General features: G+C 48.7%; 1 protein-coding gene and 1 long non-coding RNA gene across 2 annotated transcripts; one reads left to right on the top strand and one right to left on the bottom strand.

Annotated features, from left to right (window-relative positions):
• Window positions 1-76: 76 nt before the first annotated feature.
• Window positions 77-1,817, top strand: LOC109022741. The gene is made up of 2 exons (XR_002001953.2): window positions 77-257; window positions 341-1,817. It is a non-coding gene; the product is annotated as an uncharacterized LOC109022741 (long non-coding RNA).
• A 4,308-nt stretch (window positions 1,818-6,125) lies between these two features.
• Window positions 6,126-25,139, bottom strand: STK11IP (serine/threonine kinase 11 interacting protein; the record flags this gene model as incomplete). Its single annotated transcript, XM_015634006.1, has 23 exons — window positions 6,126-6,957; window positions 7,254-7,480; window positions 8,992-9,074; window positions 9,460-9,544; window positions 9,784-9,962; window positions 10,144-10,241; window positions 10,428-10,543; window positions 12,024-12,527; window positions 13,905-14,100; window positions 14,835-14,945; window positions 15,921-16,111; window positions 16,295-16,660; window positions 16,769-16,850; window positions 17,153-17,320; window positions 17,823-17,864; window positions 18,894-18,983; window positions 19,781-19,884; window positions 20,054-20,183; window positions 21,119-21,190; window positions 21,396-21,503; window positions 22,434-22,529; window positions 22,757-22,831; window positions 24,873-25,139. Coding segments are annotated over 23 exons (3,531 nt in total), but the record flags the coding sequence as incomplete, so codon positions are not given.
• Between the last annotated feature and the right edge of the window lie 23 nt (window positions 25,140-25,162).

The raw sequence follows: 25,162 nt of genomic DNA, 5'->3' as shown, positions 1-25,162 counted from the left end.
CGTCGGGCGGTGCCGCCCTCGGTGCTCCCCGCCCGCGGCTTGCGAGGCCGCGCAGGGCTGCGGGCAGGGGCCGGCGCCGGCCAAAACTCTCCCAGAGGCGGCTCCATCCAGCCCCCGCTGACCGGCCCTGTCTCTCCGCCCCGCGCCGCCGTTGGCTCCCGGGAGGCCGCTCCGCGGAGGCTCCCTGCCCGCTCCCTGCCCGCTCTCGGGGGACGCTCCGAACCGAGGGTGCGGCTCGGCCCGCGGAGTGTTCAGGGGTGAGTCCGGCCGCAGGGTTAGAGGAGTGAGCCCCCGCTCCGGCCTCAGAGTCTTCTGCACAATAACCTTCTGTTCCTTACAGCGTTCTTCCCCGCCCAGTGGAGAGCGAATATGGAAGAAAGGAGAGAACTGGTGGCACAGAGGAGAGATGGCCCTGCACATGGTGGGAATGCAGAACAAGACGTGCCTGTGTGGTGCGTTTTGAAGCCCGTGGTGCTTCTCGTGTCGCAGGCCAAGTTCCTGCAGCAGGACCAGGCTGAGCATGTAGCACCTCGAGATGTGCCCTTAGAGTCACCTACTGCACCACCAGGGACAGCACAATGGCAGCAGTGGCTTTGAGTCACCATCCTGGAGCCGTGCCCTGTCCTTTCACCCAAGGACCCTGGCCGCTGACTTTCTGTACTGCTAAAATTGGCTCTGTGGGAATTTTGTTGGGGCTGAGTCTCCACACTGGGCCAACCACACCCTTGACGTCCTGGGCCCCGTTGTGTGGGGGTGAGGAGGGATGCCGAGCAGTCTTGCACAACCTGAACAGTCATGCCGAAGCTGCTGTCTGTGTAAGCTCATGAAGCGCTGCTTCTCTTTACTGAAACACATGTTCCTTCTGCAGATGGATTTCTGTGAACTGGCACTCCAGTGCAGCACTGGGGCTGGCTGGGGGAAGGCTGAGGCTATGAGGCTGGGGCAAGGAGACCTATGGGGACTGTGGCTGTCACATCGCTAAATCAGCAATGCCACCGTGGCATTGTACCAGCACCTGCAGAGCCTGGACATTGGCTTGATGCTCTTACATGGGAGGGCAACTGGAACCCTCCAGCACAGCATTCTGTACTGTGACAGAGATGCAGGTGTGTGCACAACAGGCTGGGGAAAAGAGCCTTGCTTTGGGCTCTTGCTCACTCCTTCCTTCTCCCAGATTATGGTTGGGTCAGTCCCAGGTGACACATTAAGCTGTGTGGAGGGAGAGCTGCAGCAAATGGAGGGGAATTTGACTGGGACATGAAGAATTAGTTTCCATTGAATCCCATTCTCATGCATGCAACTGTGGCAGTAACATTTCTGTAAGGGAAAAGTGCATTCCAGATCCAGCACAGACACTCTGGTCACAATCTCCATCCCAGGCCAGGAGAAACAGGAAGAGGTAGATGCAAGGAGACAGCAAGCTGAGCACAGAAACTCAAGTTTTTGGAAGAATGCAGGGAAGCTTTCAGCTCTAGAAATGAAACCCAGAGCTGCAGGGAGGTTGCACCTGTAGTGCAGTGTGGAGAGGTGGGAACAGGGCAGGGGGCTGTCAGCATGAGGACAGCATTCCAATGTGCTGGGGAGGTCAAGCAGTACATGTTCAACCTCCTGCTCTTGCCTGGCAGTCAAAGTGACTTGTGGCTTTTCCCACAGTAACCACTTGTATTCAAGTGTTTCCAGCCTGGCTTCAACCCCAGGCAGCCGAGCAGTTTGCTGGGGTAATGGACCTATGTGACCCTTTGACTCTGGTGCTCAGCACATAAAGAACAAGCCCCTGTTTCACCAGCCTCAACATTAAACTGGGGAGTGTGGCCTCTGAGGCACTGCAGACTGAAATCCTTGTGCCCAGAATGAACGTGCTTTCTGGGATGGGGTCAGGCACCCCTGCTGCAGCATTTTTGCACAGCTCAGCCCATGCCTGGGCTGTGGGGCAGGGGTTGCCTTGGAAGGCCAGGCCTGGGGCTGGTGTCACACACCCCCTGGACAGGCTGTGCTTGTCAGCATCCGGCCACTGGCGTCAGAGTGCTCCAGCTTCCCCTGTGATGTTGCCCTGGGTGTTCCTGCACTCTACCCTTTTCTTACGCTTGCAAAACCCCAATGCCTGCAGAAGCATCATCCTTTCAGCCTGGGGCAGAGGTAAAACCCACATGATCCGGGAAACGAGAACAGTGGACGAAGGGTGTTGCCCACCCTCATCCCTTTCCACATCAGCTGAGGCTGACAGAGCATAGTGGGCAGGAAGGATGTACAGACCAGCAGTCTTGTGGGGTCTGGCTCAAAGATCAGCTTTGCAGAGGAAACAGGGACACTGTCACCAACCACAAAAACCAGGATCAGCCCCAAACCACTGAGTCTGTGGGCCAGAGCCATGGAAGGGCAGCTGCACAGCCCAGCAAGAGCAAGGGGAGATGGAAAAAGAGGAGATAGTGGCTGAGGGGGAGTGTAAGCAGAGGGATAAGAAGATCCACTTCTTGGACAATCGCTGCATCTCAGGAGGGACATGGCAAGAGCTTCTGCAAGCACTCCTTCCTCCCTGTTCAGGCAGAGTGCTGCAAGAGAGGCACCCTCTGAGATGTCAGTGTTAGACCCTGCCTTGGCTACCAGACAAAGGGCATAAGGAGGGTGCAGGGCCCAGTCTGGCTCTCGATAGCAGCCTCAGTTTCTTTCTGATCAATACAGCAGGAGGGGCTGGGCCCTGCTATGACTGCCTCTGCTTCCAGAGACAGTGGCAGTATGGCAGGTAGTGGGACTGGGTGCCCTGGGTGTTTTTTCTGTGGGGTGACATGGACAATACCTGGCTGGTGCTTGGCAGCAGGACCACCCTCTCCAAGCAGGGCTGAGCAGGCAGCACTGCAGGTAGGCAGCACACATCCCCAGCAGTAAACATGATCTTCCCAGATTAAACAACTTGTCTGGCACTGGGACAGGGAGCAGACAACTCTATTAGGGACTGTCCTGATACAGGACAGCTCCATAACTAGCTTAATACTCTTCTTCTGATAACACACAGAGGCACACTCCATTGTAGGAGCACAAAGGGCAATGACCATGCCGTCCAACACAGGCTGAGCAAAGGCTGAGATGGCTTTAAAATGTTTTTTTCCTTTCCCTTTTACCCCCCAGTTGATTATGCAGCACAGTGGTGGCAGTGGGAGTTACACAGCACAGCCCCTGCTCACCTCTCATGCTATGGTATCCTTCACAGTTCCTGGGTACTCACTTCTGCCAGCACCATGCACGGCATTTGAGCCCAGCCTGTGTTGGCTGCTCTTCCCCTGCCTGCCAAACTGGAGGGCAGCCCACAGGGAAGGGCTTTACACAGGCCCCAGACACTGCTCTGTAGGCTGGGTAAGGACCACTGGCACCTTGGAGGGATGAAACTGGCTAAACAGATCCATGACTCTTGAGGAACATGTGCCTTTTGCTGCTACATCTCACATCCCCTGGAGATGGGGCCAGCAGCGATATTCTGCTAGAAGTAAATGACCAGTCACTCCAGTCAGTAGGATTTGCTAGTTCGACACAGTGTAAGGGGGCTGACAGTTAACCCACAAGCTATGTATGCTCAAGGCAGTACTGCTTTAGAGGGCAGAGAGATGCAGCAGGAAGCACTGAAATAGCCAAACCCATGACTGAAGGCATCATTTTCATTGATAACAGCAGAACAAAGCAGGGCTGGTATGTGGCTGTGGAAAAGTGGTGGAAGCTTCAGGCTCACAGCAATGGCCTGCCTGCAGCCTGCCTCTAGAGCCCCACGGCTACCCCAGCCTGGGAATGCTTTCAGCTACATACACCTTGAGAAGAGGCTGCTACAGGCAAACACAGGCAGGGAAACAGAGGTCCAGACCAGCCTTGCTCTGTGCTAGCAGCTGAGTGCTGGAGCCAAGTGCACCCAGAAAAGGAGAAGAAGGGGCAAAATCCAGATTGTTTAAGAGCACAGCTGGGGGACTGCATAATCAAAACTGAGACAGGCAGAAGGTATCTGCAGCTGGTTCAATATATATTCCACCTTTCTGCAAACCCCAGCTGTCCTATCCAGCCCCGGTTCCCACACAGCCATCAGTGGGCTGGCTGCAGTGCTGGATGGTGGAGTGTGTCAGGGGAGCCCTTGCACATACCCAGCTGATGCAAGGAGACCAGTTAATGTAATCACTGCACCAGGTGCAAGAGGCCCTACAGCAAAGCATTTGTGATCATGGAGTAAGCAAAAAGGGGTTAATCTGTAATAACCAGGAGACAATGCTAAGTGAAAACAAAGCAAGTGTTTTATGAAGAGGCAGGAGACAGGTCGTGGCAGTGCACATGAGCTTTCCCGTCTGCGCAGCAGCCAAAGGAATGCAGAAAAGCAGGGAGCTGGTAACAGAACAGAGGCTGGTGCTGAGCTAGGAGCACAGGCCACCACAGACATGGCAAAATAGAGAAACAAGTGAGTAGTTATCTCGGAAATAAAACATGGGAAGAGCTTGAGAAGAACTGTGGACATGCACACAACCAAAACCTTTGGTTCTGGCAGTCCACACTTGGTCAGGACCGTCAACACATACCCAGATACCGGAGTAGCAAAGGTGCAGCTTGGCTAGGATCAGAAAAGCAAGTTCCAGGGATGAGTTTGCTCAGGGAATCAGCTTGAGCAGAAGCATCATCAACGAGCTGGTCCAGTAACTCCAAATCTGACTCTTGCCCTTTGTGAAAAACGCAACTACAGAAGGTGAAGACAGAACTTACACAAGGTTCCTTAAATGGCAAGATGAAGACATTAAACCCTCCTGATGTTTACTGGCTCAGAGTCCTTCCCCCAGACAAAGCTAAGGACTGAGCTCACTCCCACTTAAGATCTGAGATCCCCAAAGGAACAGAGAGCAGCAGCCATATACCAATTGAGGAAGAGGGGAGAAAGTGGGATGAATTGTGACATCTGCCTCCAGACAGTACAGACCTTGTCATCAAGTCTATAAAAGGCTATATAAAAATATTGGCCACTGTGGGCCTTCAGCAACTCAACTGCTTCTGGAAGTGACAGAAGAACATCCAATAGTACAGTGACTCCAAGAGTGGCCTTCAGACCCAGGATGGAAACCGAACTTCCCATTCTCCTAAGGCTATAAGAATAGCATCGATCAGTTTGAGCAGAAAGGGAAACTTTATTGCAGCTTTTCAGGGAAGCAGCAGGATGCAGTGGGGCCAAGTCCCTGCTGTTTTCTTGATGACAGAAACTGAAGCCACAGACACCAACTTTGGGCATGTGGAAAGTTTAAATGTCATAGAGACTACTGTTAATAGCTGCCATATTCAATATCCAAAGAAAACAGGCATCAGTTCACTGAATGTCAAATGCATGTCTTTGTAAAAATCAAGATCACACTGACATAAAATACAGGTTTGTCACTAAGGATTGAACAGTCAGAAAACTTGCCCTGAAGCTGTGGACTGAACATTCATAGATGCCATTGATGACTGAACAGAGATTCCATTCTGGGAAAAGCTACCATCAGTAAAGCTCCCTACTTAGGGTATCAGATCCCACCTATCAGCACCTCAGTGTAACAGGTCCAATTCTGCCCAACCCCACAGGGAGCTTCAACTGCATTGAACCACCACACACAGTATCTATCTTTGCTCTTCACTGGGCAGGGCCAGAGACTGACATAGCAAAGCCCTGGCCAGGCAGCAGCATTTTTTGAGCTGCATTTAACTCTGTGCAGGGGAGGCTGAGACAAGGTAAAGCCTCATATGGGGAAGAACCTAGAGGCAGGCACTCCCACCTCCACAGCCACACCAACAACAGCTCCTGAGAGAGGCAAGCTTCTGGGGGCCTGTCTACCAGTAAGCAGCACACTGGGGCTGGAAGGCCACAGGATGCTCACCTGAGGGCAACTGTCAAAAGAGAACACCACAACCTGTGCCTGGTATTAGTCTAATTCTGTTTAAACCTTGTTCCTTTGTTGCTGCTTGGAAGCCAGGAAGGTGGTGAAGATTAGCAGCCCATTTGTGCCCACCCTTAACAGGAAGGTCAGAATGGCCTAAACCTGGTGAGATGTTAGGGAGCCCTTGAGGCAGCAGCAAAGCTAGCATGGAAGCCCTTAGACATTACAGCACTGCAAAAGAATGAAAAAAGGAAAGCATGATAATTCAATAAATATAAGCTTTTATTACAATAGAAAATAGTAAAACTCATGTTAAAATAGACTCTTGCTTTTGGACTGTTCAGAAAAAGCCTAAGCCTCACTTATACCTGCTGGTGCCCATAAAGGTCCTGACCCCTAAGCAATGAGCAATTTCTGTGCTGAGAACCTCGAGGCTCCTTCCTCCCAGTGACAGTGAAAGACTACAGCAGCAGACTGAGCCATGCCCCACTGGGCAGACAGGTAAGGGCTCTCTGAGGGGTTGTGTATAACATGCTTCACCCCTTGTGCAATCAGGCTCCTGTTTGAAGCAGGTAGCTTTAGGGAAACCATGGACAAAGAGGGAGAGGAAAAAAAAAAATCATCAGCATATAATGATAGCTGTTCTGAGACAGCTAAGAAGGCAGCAAACACATCTGCCAGAAATGGCACCCGACTGCCTTTGGGTTAAACACTATGACAAGAAACACTCTCCATCTTCTCCTTCCATGGCCAGTCCAGTGCAAATAAATGACTGTTCAGTCTGAACCATCATGTGCTCCCCTCTTTCTCACCAGAAAGGGCCAGGGCCAAGAGTAGCGTGAAAATCAGAGGCCACAGAACAGCAAGGTCAGATGGGAGTGGGAGACACCTGTGCACCATTGCTGGCATAGCAGCACTTGAGTCCAAGTCCCTCCTGCTCCAGCCACCAGGCTCACTCCAGTGCCTCATACACAGCCTTCCGGAGCTCGATTGAGAACATCTCCTCCCAGGGCCCACGGATCCACTCCACCAGCTCTACCAGGAGCTCAGGGCACTCTGTGCGGATGTGCCAAGTGCTCTCCAGCTTCAGTACCTGGCAGAGAGGAAAGGGAGGGAGGCAAATGAGCAGACTGGCCTGACAGGCACCCATCAGCCCTGAGCCACCATCCCTCAGCATAACTCTTCCTCATTTCTCTGTGACCTCCTCCTCCCTCTCTGCTGCCAGCAGTCAAGTGTCTCTTGCATGACTTTCCACTGTGCTCCTCTGGCTCTGTGGAACAAGGCCCTAGGTTAGGATGGGACATGACAGCCCCAAAACACTCTTGCAGCAACAGGATCTGAGCACAGTCAGCCCCCAGCATCTTGACCCCATGGCCACCTCCTAGTTACCTCATCATAAAGTATCAGCTTGATGTCACAAGGACAGAGGCGATAGGTTATGATATTGCTAATACTGGTGATTGGCTGCTTCTCCTTCAAATGGATGTTGCTCTTAGGAGGCATTTCTGCCTCATGGTCTTCATCCAAGGAGGGCTGCACCTGCCACTGGTGATTCTCCTCCAGCAGAAATAGCATGCTTCGGGTACTCAGCAGGGTCACAGGGAAAGCAGATGCCCCTAAAAGGATATGAGGGAATAAGAAAGGCTTTGCTGAGAGCCTGAGTCACCACAGAACCAGCTTTGCTCTCCATTCCTCCCCTAGGGAAATCCTTTACAGCAGCAGTAACTTCAGTGAACAACCTTATCCAGCTTCCTAACTGAAGAGGGGACCAGGGTACTGAAATGTGGCTGGGCTTCACCAGCTTATCCAAGCTCATTGCAGGAGCATGTATATGAAAGACCACTGCCCAGCAAGGCTTGTCCAGCCCCTGACCTCAAGTGAGACAGGAAAAGTCATTCAAGTCCTTTGACCTCTTAAACAACATTTAACTACTCCTTAGTTAAAATTTGGCAGCTGCAGCTCAAAGGCTGCCTTTTTTGGCCTTAATTTGTCTGGCTGTAGATATTTGATGGATGGAACAGAGAGCACACACATAAAGTTTAATACTAAGCTGGGATGCGTCCTAAGTATGACAGGAAGGAAAGTAGTTTGATAAACTTTAAGGAACGTAAATATAATCCAGCTATTTCAGTGGATGCAAATTAAAAGCACTAGAACTTGGGAATAAGATGTACAGTAATAGGGAAACATTAGCAAAACTGGCTGAGGTCACAGGGGATCACAACCTGATGCAGCAGTATTTGCTTTCCTCATCACAGCTCACTCTTGGGAATTAGTAGGACTATCAGAAATGGGATGTTTAATTAATCCTGTCTACTTGGTAATGAGATCTCAGCTGGAACTGTGTCCAGATTTGGGTACCATACAGTAAAAGAGGAGAAAACTGTAGAGTAAGAAAAATGCACTGTAAGTTCTCCCTCCTATATACTATTTGATCAGCTTGAGGATACCAAAAAATGAACTTCCTACGGATTCCTTCTGATCCTCACTCTCTCACACCTCCCCAATGGTCAGTGGTGACCAGGGGTGCAACAGCTGTAACAAATTAATCAGAATGTGATTAAGAGCTAGGTTGCTTTTTTCAGTGTCCCAAGCTGAGATGACACTGGAATTGTTCACTGAAGACTCAAATCCCAAGTTTAACACATTTGTCCCTCAGCAAGGTCTGAAACAGAACTTGAAGGGCTCCAGCAGGCTCCTCCTGTACTATGATCTTGGGTTCTGGACACCTACTTCTGTTGTCCCAAATGAAGAAGTCTTTCAGCAACTCACACAAACCAGCTGGTATTATGACTCCTCATCTTTCCCTCAGATCAGGGCAATGATCCAGCCCCTCAGATCATCTCCAGCTTCTCAGCTTCTTTTTGTCACCAAAACTGGTTTTCAAGACCAGCTGCTCCCCGGAGCCTAGACTTCCATGTAGAAAGGAACTGGGAGATTCGCTGGATGTGCAGAAGTATGCTGCTATCCTACACAACCCATCACTAGAAAAGAGCCCTCACCCATGTCCCCACACCATTTCACTGCTGGACAAAGGGCATGGCTCTTTTCCCCCAGACTGTACACCAAAATCATAAGCATGTAAGCAGAAACATGTGGGACATCTGGATACTGAGATCTCCTGTACCTTGGATCAGGTAGGCCAGCAGGTAGAAGAAACAAGTGTCACCTGCAGCTGAAGAATCTGTGGTCTTGGAGTCCAGCAGAGGCCTGGAGGAGATACAACAGTGGGCTGATAAGGAAGCACTCTGTTTCCAGTCTAGATTTGTTGTGAACTAGCTACTGTTCCCAGTCCTCTTGGAGAAGGGAAGGACCCTCTCTTCCAGATAATGCAAAGTCCTCCCTCTCCTGGTCCTCCTTGCTGCCAGGAGCCAAATGCTTCTTGCAAGAAGGCTGCCCTATGTCTCCTACTTTTTCTCTCTGTTACACCCTGCTCAGACTCCTCCAGAAGACCTGCCTGGCTCAGCCCATGACACCCCTTTACCTGTTCACCCTCTGTGCTACCACCCTGTTTCCAGCACCAAGCTTCCCAAGGTTTGCTGGACAAGGAGACATCCCTTTCTACCCGAAATCCCAACCTCTCACAGGCTCTTACCATAGCCAGTGCTGGGGATTCATTTCCACAGTGGGAATTTCCTTCACCTTACTCCTGTGCTTAGCAGGCAGCTCTTGCATGAGATCTAAAGAGGGGGAGAAGGCAGGTGTCTTTTATTGTAAACTCAAGGGCAGTACATAACAGTTCAGGACACTACTGTTCAGGGAGGTGTTGCAAGTTATGATGCCAGTGAGGTTCTCTCCCAGATATTTTTCTGAGCTGTCAAGAAGGTAATTTCCAATCTATATCCAGCAATAGCTGATAGTTCCCCAAGAACAAATCTGTCAAATCCTCTCCCACACCCCTCTACAGCTCTATGGTTACCTGTCAGGGTCTGCAGGAACTGGTCACAGCAGCTTTGGTTCCGAATCAGCAGATTGTAGGAAGTTTTTGGGTTATCAAACTCCATTCGCAAGCTCTGGTGGCAGAGTCCCACTTCCAGATGAGAAATATCAGACAGGTAGTGAGAGTCATTCTTCTTCAGCCAGTCTGCAGGTTGTCCCCTAATCACAAAGCACAGCCCTCAGCTGCAGCAGGCTGCCCCATCTCCTCTCCCACGTCAGACTGCAGCAGGGGGTTTGCCAGAACAGCCTGTGCATGTCACCACCCCTCCAGGGCAAGGGCAGCAAGGCTAGCACAGCCTGGCACTACCCAGCACTCATGGACTTGTGGCAGGGTCCTCACCTGACAGCTCCAGTGACTTCCAGCACATAAATCTTGAGATCAGAAGCAACCAGGATTGAGAGGAACTCTCCTTGCCGGCCAAACTTCACCATGACCACCTAGAGCACACAGAGGGTGGGTCACAGCCTTGGCCTGCCCCTTGACAGCTCATCCATGGAAAGGCCAGACTCAAAGACACTTCAGCTTCCTTCACACCCCACACGAAATGCCACCTCAGTGCAGAACTCGCAGGGCATCAAGAGGGACACCCAAAGAGTTGTAGGAGTGGTGCTGCAGGAGCTCACCTTGAGGAAGCACTGAAACTCCTCATCATTCTCCTCAAAAACTTCCATGTCCAGGTACAGCTTCAGGCGATGATCCACTGAGCGGAAGTCCCTCGCATTCAAGACGCTGTTTACAGCTGAGGAGAGCAAAGGGCAGCAATGACAGTCTGCCCAGCCACCAGGGGCTGCCCAAGCATGCAGACAGGCACCAGGGCAGCACTGTCACCCCCTCTGCACACCTGCTTCCATCAAGTCTCTCCTCAAGATGAAGGGCCAAACACAGGGCTTTACAGGCCACAGGTCTCCATGTGGAGATAAAAGAGGACTTAATTGCTCCAAAACTTGCTTTTTTTCAGATTTACAAAGCTTTGGTCTAAGCTTCAAACTGTGCTTGCCTGTTCAGTCACAGAAGGACACTGCTTTGCTGCTGGATTTGGCAGAAGGGCGATTCTTTATCGCAAAGCCAGAAAGATATTTCTCATTTCAATTGGTGTCAGCTCAGGTCAACTTTTTAACTCTGACTTTGATCGTGGCAATGTTAAAGGGGCCTGAGGAAGACACCAATAAAACTACTAAAGAGTATAATTAGGTTTGTCATGAAATTGTATAACCAAATCATTTCTACAACAGCCACAGTACCAGCCAAGAGTTCACATTTCCCAGCAGAGCCTGCTCTCCACCAGAAACACTACACTAATCAACCTCTCCTCAGCAGGAACTTTCCACAGGCTCAGTTTTAAACTGGGACCTTGCAATTTGACCCCAAAAAATAGACTGCTTTATTTCTCATACTTCAACTGTATGAGACTGAACATAACAACCTTAAAACTGTGATTCTACACTGACTCCTCTTCTGAGGCACAGCAGTCTTGAAGGACTGGGAGAGACCTCTATAGATTAAGAAACCAATAAGTGTGTAAATCAGAACTACACTCAGCTGCTGTAGAGTCTGAGCTAGAGAAGATAACCTCCACAGCTCCTTTCCAACTTGTTATTCTGTAAATCACAAGCTGATACCCAAGCAAAGGCAGTCTGCTACATCAGAAATCCAAGGTCCTTCAGAAAAATAATTTGTGGGCCTCCTGTCTCACATGACAGCCCTCACACAGCCAGCATGTAGTCTAGTCTCTTGGACAGGTTTTGTCATCTGAAGCTCACAAAAAAAGTTAGGAAAGCACAAGCAACTGTAGATCCACAAACCAGAGCCTCCTACTAGCACACCAGCCCCACACTGCACTTAAGCCAAAGAATAAATACAGAGAAATTGTGCATACTGTTCTCCAAAGGTAATGCTCCAGCTGGCAGCTCATGGATGCCACAGGAACCCAGTGTGTCCATAACTGAGCAATGCAGCTTCCAGAACAAAACCCTATTACTCAGAGTCTAAGCAATAATAGGTATTAGGAGCTGACTCACTTTTCCTACCTTCAGGCATGAGGATTTAACAGAGAGAGGAATGAAAATCTCTGCTCATAAAAACCATATGTTTATGGCTGCTCATATTTGATGTCCCCCTTCCCCATTAAACAGGAGGAAGTGTACCCTGCAAGCACCAGTGATAAAACCACCAACAAGCTGTCAACACCCCTAAACCCTGCACAGCTTCCTGATACTCACAAGGACTGAGATTCCACGTTTCCTCAGACTCAGAGTTCAAAGAGAGCGGGGAAGGAGTGGGTCCCCGAGAAAGACTGTAACGGCAGCTTCCCATCAGGCTGCCCCCATTGGTGTCTGTGTGGCTGAGGGACAAGCACTGGCTCTTCACGCCCTGCTCCTTCCCACAGCTGCCATCTGCTCCGCGGGAGGTGGGATGAAGAGTGCCTTGAGCCTGAGTGTCAGGCTCAGTGCTCAGCTCCTGGGTCTTGGTGCTGTTGCTGGTGTCTATTTCCGAGCTGTCCTCCCCACCAATGTAGAACTTGCTGCTCTCGCTGACCAGGACAGATGTTTCCTCTGGGCCCTCCTGCTGGCTGCCTCCCTCCAGCACAGAGTCTGACAGGTCCTCACTCGTGCTGTCGGTACCAGGCGGCAGAGGTGTGCTGGAGCACTCCTCTGAAGGCAGAATGACTACATGGTCACTGGAACAACTGGGACAGGCTACAGGCTCACCAGCTGCTGCAGGACCTGTGAAAGATTTTGTCAGGTATAAAGAAAAGCCAGAACAGCTCTCCCCAGCAAGATTTTACTTCCCCCTGCCCCCTCTGCAAATCATGAGCCCACCCTTTTCAAGGTAGAGAATAGTTAGACTGACTTGAGCAGCTTGTTGAGCAACTTGTTCAAAAGCATATCCTACATACCTCCCTTCACAAATCAATCAGAAATTCTGGATCAGTGCCACATGAAATATTCTGCTCAGATTTAGGGTGCCCAGTGTGTGGTTTCATCTGAAACTGTATAATGGTTCGTGACTTTCCTACACTTCACATATGCTCACATAACCTCTGAAGGCCAAGCTCATGACCAGTCAATCCAATCTTCTTTAGCCACCTCCATCCCCAGCAGGCTGTGTCCCTTCCCCAGCTGTCCTCATCCCTTCTGACCCTTCTGATCCTGATTCCTATTGCGCTCCTCACCCACACCAGAAGACTCCCAGCTGGATCATGGGACTCCCATTATTATGGCAGGGAGAAGAAAGTGTCCTGGGGTGGAGAAAAGTGCTGCAGCCAGGACTTCTGTGTTCACTGCAGTACTTCAATCCCAGGATACTTTGTCAAACAGCATCTTCTCAGCTAAGGCACTCCCTACTTTGAATATAAACTGGGCTTTGAAAAACATAGCAATCAGAAGATGCCTACTCAGGACTAGCTACATCTCAGCTGAAATACCACATCCATTTTTAAACATTCAAAGAAAATTGTGGACAAATGGGAAAAAGTACAATGACTAGCAATAAATTGAATGTATGAGATATGACTGACAAGTAAATTATCTAGAGAGTTGAGTTTATTTAGTCTAGAGGACAGAAACCAGGAAAACTTGCCAGGGGAGAACAATGGCCCACAAGTACAAAGAAAAGGAATAAATTGCTCCTCCAAAGTGGCAGCAAGAATGGGCTTAAGATCACAGATGGGGAGACAGATTAGAGTTCTGATTGTTTTTCTCATGTCTAACAGGCAAAGTTTTACCTGAAATATTGGTGCAGATTCCCTGGAAGCTTCCCTTAGCAAGAGCTCTTAGAAGAAATAAAGTCTCTGTGGCAGAACTGACCTTTAAGTCCTCTCCCAGACTTCACTTTCCAGCACCTCTGTGTTCCCCCAGGCCACTCAGAACAGGAGTGCTGTTTGCTTAACCTTAAACAAGTGGCTTATTCCTGCTAGGAAACAAGGCAGGCTCTTTCCAGTCCAAGTAGGCCAAGTGAGAATTCATCCCACAATAAGTTTTAGATTCCAGTACAGCCAACACATCTCCTATACATTCCATGCTCTGCACCACAGCTGCCACTCTGGAAGTCTGCCTGGGAATTAATTAGCAAACATCCTTCTCCTGGGCACTACAGCCTACCTTGATCTGAGGCAACCAGAGTCTCCAGGATTTTGGTGTCTCCAAGCTCTGAAGGATAAGAACCTTGATGCCAGGGGACCAGGGACTGTGAAAACTCCTGCTTGCATTTCAGGCACTGGAGCTTCACGGATCCCTTCTCTTGGTCCTGATTTCGCCGATTCTCCTCAACAGCTGGGGACAGCACTTCAAGGATACGCTAAAAATAGCGGCACAGGGAAAAGGATGCTTTCAGGTAGCTATGATTGTCCTAATAAAATCAAGCTTCTGACACCAGCAAGTCTTTTCACATGCCTCACTACAGCATTTCAGAGTTTAAGGGGTGCAAGAACATTTTCCAGCTGTGCAAGACTTGCCAAGGGCATGGAGCTTCACTGCAGAAGACCAAGACAACCTGTTTTTGCAAGTCTGTGCCTGATAGCTACATACTGACAGGCTCCCTCTGGAACTCTGATCTCAAATGTCCCATCTATTTGTGTTTTGTCTCTAACAACTTGTTTAAATGTACTTAAATGGTATCTTGAGAGAAATGATTGAATTAGAGACCGGAGTCCCTAGAGCAGTAGAGTGGACATAGCAGTGACATTCACTGTCCAGAGGACCAAGCACAGGCCAGCACATCACTCAGAACCCATGAAACATTACATTGCACACGCACAAGTAATGATCACTAGATTGTCTACAAACTTGTTGTCCCAAGAGGGAGAAAACTGCAAGGCTCTCTCCTTGAGAGCACTGTTTATGCTACAGGAGCTCCACTGCCCATGGCCATGCTGGCAGGGCCCTCCACAGGTCATCTGTGCAGAAGAAGAAATGCCAACAAGCCAGACATTGGCAGCAGGTGCTCATGTGCTTAGAGAGCAAACAGCCCTATGCTGGCTGGAAGAATTCAGTGTTTTGCAGTAACACTGCCCCTCCCCAAGCCTCCCCCACCTGCAGACACTGCTCTGGGCAGTCATCAAGCACCACGTATTTGCGCTTCTGCCGGTCCTTGCGAATGTAGCTGAAGTGCAACGTGAGGACAGGGAAAACTCGCTCCAGGTCCTGCAGGAGACAGAAAACAAATGTTCTAGGATGAGGGAGAAGCTTTCACAGACTACATTTGCTTGCAAACAGCTAAAACATGGCCATACAAGCATTTAATTTAGTGTGTTGTAAGCATCTCTCCACAGCTGATAGTATTTGGGAGTCTGGTAAAATGGGCACAAATAAATAAACTAATATAAACCTAATAAGTGCTGACTACACTTGCATTCACTACTTGAAAAATTGCATGAGCATTTGAATCTTAGAACAGTAACTTTCAAGGCCTAAAACAAAGCATTTCAAACAAAACACCTTTTCAAGAAGGTATTTCAGAAGAATATCAAGCCACAAACATTCAAAAAGGCACAAGGACAGGGTTTAAAAATTAGTTGGAGCTTTTACAGAAAACAGAATTAGAGAAACCTGTGAACATGTCCATATACAGACTGAGTGTTAAAATCCTACCACAAGGAAAAAGAGATTTCCACACTCCCTTTCTAAAGACCACAAAAGCCAAATAGGGCTGCTAACGCTAAAGTGTGCACCTAGAGCAGACGGCAAACTGCTCACTGAGCTGCCAGGAGCTCTTTAAACATCACACTAGGCTCTGTGCTGCTCTAGAAACAATACAATCCACAGAGTCCTCCAAGGCCAGGGTGATATCCTAGTGAAGAATGGATGGGAAGGAGACCTCCATTTCATTTAAGTTCCTCTTAAGAAGTCTCTCATTCCTCCACACTGGAACAAGTCCAGCCACGGACTTTAAATTCTAGCTTTGGAATAGATTTGATGCTGGTTTCTGCTATGTTATTGCAGGTAGTCTAAGCCATACAGATGCCATTAGATACACATACATTGGGTTGAAGAGATGCTCAATCAGGCTTTGCAGGAGCTAGGAAAAGACCTGCAGGATTCTTGATGGGAGCCCAAATTCAGGATGCTGCCATACACAGGGAGTAAGATGACAAAGGCTCACAGAGAACTGTAACTCACCATCCTCTTCCAGGTCAACTCAGAAGTCTCTACATTCTTCAGGCATTTCAGTTCTAGCCTGTGGAGGACTCTGGCAGCCTTCAATTCCACCTCAATCACATGCTTAGCTGTGACTCGCAGGAAGATCCAGTCTGGCTCTGGGTCCCCTTCACCTTCTATTTGGCTCACCAGCACTGGCTGGCACAGGTCCACTGCCAAACAAGACACAATATAGGTCAGTACATGCAGCAGGTCTTCAGTCCTGCTGGACCCAGATCCTTAGCATTCCCAGAACACTGGGCATCATGATACAGCTTCAGAGACAATTCACTTTTGATTAACCTATTTTGTTGCAGTCCAAGCCCTTAAACACAGCATTAAGAGGAACTGTTTACCTTCTGCCTTCTCCTCTTCTTCCTCTCCAAGCATTAGCTCATCTGCCTCCTCTTCTTCTCTCTGCTCCCCTTCCATAGGCTCCTCCAGTCGTATTTCAGGCACTTCCTCCTTTGCAGTGTCATCCAAAGGAGGAGAGGATCCTTCCTGGGAAACTTGGGGCTTTTCTTGCTCTGGATCAGAGCTCTCGCTCTGCAAGTCCACCACAGCAGGTCTGCCTGTGATCTCATCTGCAGAACGGCTGTGGGACATGACAGGTACTTGGTCGTGCTCCTCCAGGTGTCTCTTGTACTGCAGCCAGTCAGCACCAAAGCGATCTCTGAAGCTGGCCAAGCGCTTCATCTCCTTCTGATGCTCTAGAACCAAACCTGCAGAAAGAAAACTTGGGAAGTATGAAAGTAGCCACCAGGCCAGAGCACTCTTCTTACTGTGGGCAGTTTAGCTGCTATGTTATTAAGGAAGACGAGAAGCCTCACCAGCAGAGAGGGGTAATGCCTGGGGCTCGTGTTCTGTGTCACTTGGCTCCGAAATGCTCGCTCTGCGCACCTTAACTTTTCCCTGGAAAAAGACAGCATAAAAGTAGTTGTGAGGAACTTGAATAATGAAAACAGCACCTGATGAGGGACTCTGCCAAGCTGAAGGGCTTATAGCTGTTGCAGTGTAGACACACACCATGAAACACTTGTCAGGGTATATGAAGACTGATATTAAAACCCCTTCCTAACACACAGCAGTGCAGAGGCTCACTAACCACGCAGTCAGTACCAGACCACATCTCACTGCAGGAGGCTTTCATGACAAGGCATCCCCTTTGCCCAACATGCCAGCTACATGGCTAAGCAGCTTTGTCAGTCCCAGACCTTGCTTTTCCTCCGAGGGACCCTGATGGCCACATTCTCTGATGGTGACTGACTGTCGCTGAAGTCTGCAGCACAGGAGCTCTCCAGGGCGCTGCGGTCCAGTGCAGTCTTCTCTGAGGTAGAAGTGTGGATGGACTGGGACACACTTTGCACAAGCCTTGGAAGGTGCTAAAGCAAGAAGAAGAGAGTACTGCCAGCTGAGTACAAAGGGCAGACAAGGTAACCAAGCCACAACTCAGGCTGACAGCTTTCCTGCTCCTCACCCCCAGCTTTCACCATCTCAGTCAAAGCACTGAGAACAGATCCTGCCTGGTTGATTGGATTGTTTAGCACAACCACTCTGATTTAACTCAATCTCTGCCTTTCTTAAAAATAGAAGATGGGAAACTGGTAACTATGTTGCTGACATGTAGTTCTAGTGTCAAGTACCATACAGTACCTGAAGAGGAAACAGGCAAGGATCCAAGTCCTGCAAGGCTACATAAGTCAGAAAAAATTGCACCAGCCAGTTCCAATAATTATTAGGAATCAGCATAAACTGAGACAAAATGATCTGTATCAAAGTCAAGGTAGCCCCATAAAGACTTAAGAGGACACATGACAATGCAAAAACCTGTTAGAGTTCCCAGTCCCAAAGCCAGTAAGATGAGTTTTTAACAATTATACTTACCATTAGGTCTGAGGAAGAGAGTGGCTCCCCATCCAAGAAGAACTGTAATTAGAGACCCATTTGCAGTCAGATTCCATTTGGCTGGCACATACTCAGGACAACTTCTGCTGACTCCTATTCCCCTAGGGTTGGGATCCCTGGCAAAAAAAACTGCAAAGAAACAACCCTGTTCCTGCCTATCCACACTCCTTTAGTTGTAGCTACCTGACCTAATAGCATGTAAGTCCAGAAGGGACCTTGTGGTTTTCCTGTTTACAGACTTTATAACTTCCAGAAATGTATCCAAGACAGTTTGCGGAAGAGGTACAATAGATTATTCTACAACAACTCAAATTGTTTTGAAGGGTACTCACTTTCACCTCGAAGCCTGTATCCTACTTCTAGCCTGATTCCACACAGCTTCCAGTAACTTGAGCACAGTCAAAGCTTTTTCCAAGAAGCAGTTTGAAGACAATGAATCCAGCCATTTGCCACTAATACGAAGGGCAGACCAACTCTGGAACACCTTTGACCCTTTGCAAGTAAGTTTAGTTTGCTAAATTACCAGAACACCGGCTTTGCTGGCTGCTTTATTTGAAATCAGGTTACCAAGAACTGACCTAAGCACTGGAGTGTAAGGGAACAGTGATGACACCTGGCTGAGAGCAGAGTGAAGGAGACATGCCAAAGTGGCCAGGGCTTGCGAAAGTAATACATACTTAGGTAAGGTGGGCCAAGACAGTGAGCTCCTTCTTTGCACAGTCCAGATACCTCATCACTATCTAGCAGGAACACAGTAAAGTTCCATCAGTGAGCAAAACTGAAGAAGTAGACAGTGAAGACACATTAAGATCTGAGGTGTTGCAAACCTGAGACTAGTGTTCAAGCTCTGTGCTGGCCAGCACATCACATAAAAAATTAAGGTTAAACTACTCTACCACAGGTAAAAAAAAAAAAAGCAACCACAAAACAATCACCACTGTTACACAGCTGGAATAAATCTGCAAGTTGCTTATCCCTCATTTTCCCCTGAGTGTTAGAATACCCTACGCCTTCAACAGCCGTGGCAGAAGGCAGGTGGCTATTACTCACATTGGAGAAGGCTGCCCTGGGAGAGACATGGACAAGGGCTGCAGACCGGTGATTTTGATGGAACCATATTGGGTTTCCCTCCAAATGCAGCTGGGTGAGGGAAACAGACAAGTTGTTATAGAAGCAATATTCTCTACCCCAGTCTATACTGCCCGCAGGCTCCAGTCCTCTCTGCTTCAAGAAATATCCCCTTGCAGTGAAACAGTTATCAAGCCAGGAGAAGACTGGGCTTTTACAAAGCTTCCTGAAATTAGTTCAGCAAATAGAGAAGGAGATTAAAGTACCTCCTACTCATGACCTAAATCATTATGAGCTTTTCCAGTACTGACTCTGAGAAGTGTTGGAAGAACAGTCCTTTGCAGGCCCAGGGAAGCTGTATATGCCCCATCCCTGGAGGTCTTTAAGGCCAGATTGGATGCAGCTTTGAGCAAAATGGTCTAGTGGGAGGTGTGTCCCTGCCCATGGCAAGAGGGTTGGAACTAGAGCTTTAAGGTCCCTACCAACTGAAACCACGCTCTGATTCTATGATCTTCTTTCACAAGCACTACAGTGACTGCTGTGCTCCTTCAGACTTCTCTGAATACACAAATCCACAACAGGATTATGGGAGGATCTCTACTGAACTTGGCAGTGTTAAAATCAGAGAGGATGAGCAAGGAAGTGGGGATGAATATATGGAAAAATTTTAGCTTGAGGAAGAGTCACTAAAAATGAAGTCTGAAACACAGGTGTGTGTCTAAGGCTCCCCCATCAGTTTCCTACAATAAAATTAAATGCTCAAGAGTTTAACTTATCTTTCAAAACTCTCTGGTTATCACAAAATCTCCATCTTGCACACCCTGACCGTGAAATCCCTAATCTAGCAACTCACCAGGCTTTATGCTTACTTTTTTTAAATAGTGCAGAGTGGACAATGGTGCCAGCTGGGCATGTTCCAGGAGCAGGTTATAGGCCAAATCCAGGTGCTGCAGATTCACAAGCTGTTCCACCCCTGTGAACAAAGCAAGAAGCCATCAGCATGCTAGAACACACAAATTAGGAACCTCCCCCAAAACTGAACCCTAGTAAAAATAGTTGTGCCCAAGATTTCAAGCTCTGTTCATTCTCAAGGACAACAGGAAGGTTTCAAACTCAGAAATGCTTCTCCCTTGTGGGCTCACCGTTAATGCTGTCGAGCTCATTGTTGCGCAGGATCAGAGTCACCAGCTTGGATCGGCTGAAGATTCCAAGGCTTGGCACCTTGGACAGGAAGTTGTATGCCAAATTGAGGTATTCTAGCTCTGTAAGGGTCTGTTCAGAGAGAGGAGCAGCACTGGATCAGTTGGGACCTCATCTTGAAGCCAGCCCTGAACTCAAGACAGGACACTAGCTTCTACCATTTTCTTTATCCCAACAAGGTCAACCAACAAGTGAGTTTCTTCAGACTGTTTCTGCAGGAAGAGTTTGATGTTCACATTTGTTTGTTTAGGTTTATTTAGGGGTGCTCAGCATCATCTAACTGCTTTACAGGAGCACCTTTCTATTTCCTTGCCAACTTCGATGGAGCACAGGAAAGGATTAGACATCCTGTCTCACCAAAAGAAGCCCTTTCTTACCTTTGTAAAGATGATGGGGAATGATACCTTGTGAGCCCCACCAACTCCATGAAAAGCTGTTCATAGCTTTGCTTCCAAGAAGCAGATCTAGCCCAGTAAAACATGGATTTCATTGCCATTCCCCAGAACCCACATGACATTATGATGGATTACCCCTTTTCTAGAGTTATTGACAGGTTTCTGAGAGCAGGAAGTAAATGCTACTGGGAGTTTGAACAAACTGAACAGCAAGCTTCTACAGCCCCATGCCTGGCTACATAATTCTCACCTGCTGCACAGATTACAGCAAAGTCTTGGCCAGAGTGAAGTGCCCAACCTGTGAGGGACTGTACACAGAGTACCCTCAGTGTATCAGTGCATTCAGCACTCAGCCATGCTGGACTGCCTAGTGACAACAAGAGCTAACACTGTCTTAGAGGTGAGGAACACTGCCTTCGCTGCCTCAGGGGCACTCAGACTGCAGATACAGGACAACTGCTTTCAGGCTGCAAGCACTAGCTCTAAGATACACTGCATCTTGATTTCTTTTATTACACTTCACCTAGTAGGAACATGATGACAGTAGTTACAGATTTTTAGCAGTATCCTGTGTGCAGGAGGAAACTCTGCTGGTCAGCCCAAAATACTCACCGTTAAATAGTGCTCACAATCCTGGATCTTGTTATGACTCAAATCCAAGACTCTCAGAGCATTCAATAATTGCTGAGGGACAAAAAGATACTAGATCAGATCCTACAACTGTCTATATTACAGGATGAAAAGCCTCTCCTGCTGGGTGAGGACTGCAGGATTAACACTGCCCACTTCCTCCCACCCAGACCGAGCAGCATCAGTAACAGGGCCTGGCTCTTAGCTGTGATCATCTCCTCTCTTCTCCTCAGCCATGCAGGAAGGATGCCCCACTCACCAGTGAGTCATCCAAGGCAGTGATTGAGTTATAGCTGAAGTTCACAGTCTGCAGTTCCAACCATGGGAGAGCACAGCTGAGATCTCCACCACATGCTGAAATTATTTCCTAGGAAGAAGAGAGGAGCCATTCCTTGGTGAGTACTAGCTGTTATAGTAAAAGCAGATGAATACAGGAGAACAGTCAACAAGGTGGCTAACATACTGTGCTTTACAGACCTTGTTTTGGTTAGAGAGGCAGTGACTTTTATGTCCCTAATTCAAGTATTTGGAGGTGGTGGGAATCCCACGGCCAGATATTTGGAAAGAAGGGGAGATGCTTTTGTTTCCTACACTGAAGTGGCAATAGTTAACCTAAACTGTCAGATTTATTGTGCTCAAAACACTGAGCACAAAGATTCATGCTAACAAAATAATTTTCAGACCTCTCTCAAACAAAAGCAAGATACACACTTGTATCCTGACAGACAAAAAAAGCTCTCAAAGTACTCCCTACCATCAGCCCCTGCTCTCCAGCAGCTGTCTGCTTCTATGTCCCAGAGAGAAGCCCAGAGGCCCACGGCCAGCACAGCCCATGCTACTCAGTTCTCCATGGCTGGAGCTTGCCTTCATGTCTCAGAAATGTACTGGGCAGCAGTGCAGGTAAGACACTGGGGTACAGCATTTCTTCTGACAATAAGCTCTAAAAAGGTTGCTGAGGTACAATGAAATAAACCTTGACCAGCTGCAGGCTATGAATGTGGAAACAGCCAGGTACACAGAGTTGTCAGATCTAGCTGACACAGATATTGTCTAGAGCCAGAAATTCTCAAGAAACTAAAGAGAAGACTACAGAGCACATGTGCTTGCAAGCAGGGAATCCTTCAACACTGCTTAAGATAGGAGTAGAACTCCAGAACAGGGAAGGGAGATGAAGCCATACACAACATGAATGAATAAAAGGGCTAGCACCGTCTCCTACATCTTCCCTGTGTGAAGCACTGTAGGATCAAGACAGCCTTTCTCTTGCAATTTACCTCATGAGCTGTGTAGCACTCACCTCCAGTGTACTGATACATTTGCAACAGGTTAGAGATTCCAGCTGAGAATAGACAAATCGCAGTCCCCGGAGGCAGTGTGCAGGGACAGACCTCAACTGCAGCAGTGATGAGAAAGTAAGAACAACATACATCAAAATATTACAGTGGAGGAGCAGATCCAAGTTTTACCCTAAGCAAGTGTTGCAGGAGTTTAGTCTTAGCCTTCTAGGGAAGCCACAAAAGCCTACTCAGTTTTTAGGAGTAGAGGCATTCTGCAACCACAAAATTAGTCAAGAAAACCCAAACAGCAAGACTCAAAACCACTCTTGCCATCCATACTTACTTCCAGATGCCGAAGTGACTTGAAAGGGAAGATCTTCACAGCAGATTGTAAGACACAGTTTGGAACATGAACAAGCTAGAGAAATAAGAAAAGAAATCTCATGTCAAGTTTGGTTTGTGCTGCACTAACACCTTCCTGATGCACCAACTGCAGCACCTTGAACAGGCTGTCCCTCCAGCTCGAGTGATCCTTAGAAGCTCTCTCCCAGTGCTGTTAGTGCCATTGTCTCCCCAGATCCATAGTACAACAGAGGTCACAGAGAATAGCATGTTAATAAGTGTGCTCTACCAGCCTATGGAGCTCCTCTCCACCTCCCCATCCCACATGGCTTCATCACTTCCAGTGCCACTGGGAGGTCTGGCAGCTGGATTCCTCATCAGCTACAACCAGCAAATATCCTAAAGACAAAACTAACTGCTGGAGTTATGTTTATCAAGCAACTGAGTGGAACTAGCATACTGGTGGGGAGGTGTGTCTGTGCATTTAACCACAAGAGGCAAATCACAAGCAGATGCAATGGAAAACAGAGTTGGCCTCCAAGGCGCTGTTAGTGTTAGACTGAGGTGTCTGCAAACCTCTTCTTTGTATTCTGTAGTACAGCTACAGGCCCTTTCAGCACAGGACTGTTAGGCTGTGTTCATGTACTATAAAGCAGCTTATTTAAACCACCTTTTCATGCTTTCTACGGACAGTGCATAACCAGTATTTCTGGCTGTTATTGAAAGTGAGTAGTGGAGTAGTTACCACTTCCACTGTAGACAGCAAAGTACAACCAGAAAGACTGTCTCTGCCAGTTACATATACATTCACACAGAAGTGACTCATCAGGTGCAGAGCAGATATCCCAAGACCTCATCACCATTACTGCTTCTACAGCTACAACCCTGCCAGGAATGAATCAGTGCCCACTGCCTGCCAGCTCTAATGCTGCATGTTGAACAAGAGCATTTGTAAGGGGAGCTTGCACTGGCAAGCTTTAATGATCAATTCTAGCAAAATTTATTTCAGATGCCGTTCTTGCTGTGTGTCTTGATCATCTCCTCTCCCTCCACTGTTTTAAAAATCTGTCAGACTGATATAAATTATTAGACTCTCCATGTAAACCAGTTACCAGACATCACTGGGCAGCTTCCCCTTCTTTACAGGCTTGCTGCAGGGAGAGCACAGGACAGCACAGGAGAGCAGGAGCACTTACCACAACATTCTCCTGACTGCAGCGTCCTTCCCTGCCTCCCCCTGCCAGGAGACCCCTATTTCTCCACAGATTATGGGCCCCACTCCCGTCCCCCCACCCACTACACTGTTACAAAATCCTCCCACCAACACTCTGATACTGCTCCACTCTCACGGGGAAAGCACATTTTTAAAGACGTCTCAGATTTTAGTGCTCAGCCACAATACCTTTCAAGCCACGCTGTGGAACCCAAAACAGCTGCTAGTGCCTCTTCCCCTTTCAGGCTCCTTTCACCTCTATCACCCTCCCAGCGTGTCCCAGTGCCCAGCAGAATCATGTGCAGCACTGTAACACATGCCACCTTTCAAAAACCTCTCTGAAGAATTCCCTCATCTTTAGTTGTATCTTTATTACAGCCTCTTTGTTACAGCCTTTATTGTTAAAATTAATAAGGATACGTTACTAGAGTGCTGTGAAACTGATCAACCAGAAGCACCAGACTGCTGAAGTAAGCAGCAGCCTCAGAGTGTGCACAACATCTGACCCCTCTGCTCAAGTTCCCTGGCTCTGCTGCCTTGGGCAGATCACTCATCACTAGGAGAGCACTCAGCTGTGCTCAGGTGCCATATACTGCCTGAATTGCTCAAGCACTTCAGGAAATAACCACTTGCCCAACAATGACAACACCTTACCAAGGTCAGAACATCATAAACTCCAGCTGCCCCTGTTTTTAACTCCGAGAAACTTTCCGCTGAGTTGTGTGGCTGATCCTAGGTAAGCAGCTACAGACAATCGTGCTGAGCGACCACTCCACGCCAAGAGCCCTGTGAGAGCCATCGGACCCACGAAGCCTGCAAGTCAGGCGGGGGCAATGGGCACAGGGGGAGGCTGCTCTGAAGCTGTGCCTGCCACCTCCAGGGGCCGGCCCTGGTATGTACGGACCTTCAGAGAGTGAGTCTTCTGCAGGACGTCGAAGAGGAACTGCGCCTGGAGGATGGCGGCTGTCTCGGCGGGGTGCGAGGGCAGCGCCACGAAGCCCCGGTTCTGGTTGCGGGAGCCCAGGTGCTGCTCGAAGACCTGCGTGAGGTGCTGCAGGGTGGAGGTGAGCAGCGTCAGCGTGCTGGAGCCGTCCAGGACGAGGTCCCCTGCGGGAAAGGGGAAGGACGGGCCAGGCCGTGAGTGTCCACGCACCGGGGGCACCGACACGACCCGGCCCGGCGAGGCCCGCGGCG

The sequence above is a fragment of the Parus major genome, chromosome 7, assembly GCF_001522545.3.
Source record: "Parus major isolate Abel chromosome 7, Parus_major1.1, whole genome shotgun sequence".
Taxonomy (NCBI): domain Eukaryota; kingdom Metazoa; phylum Chordata; class Aves; order Passeriformes; family Paridae; genus Parus; species Parus major.
This window is presented reverse-complemented; position numbering and strand designations above follow the sequence as displayed.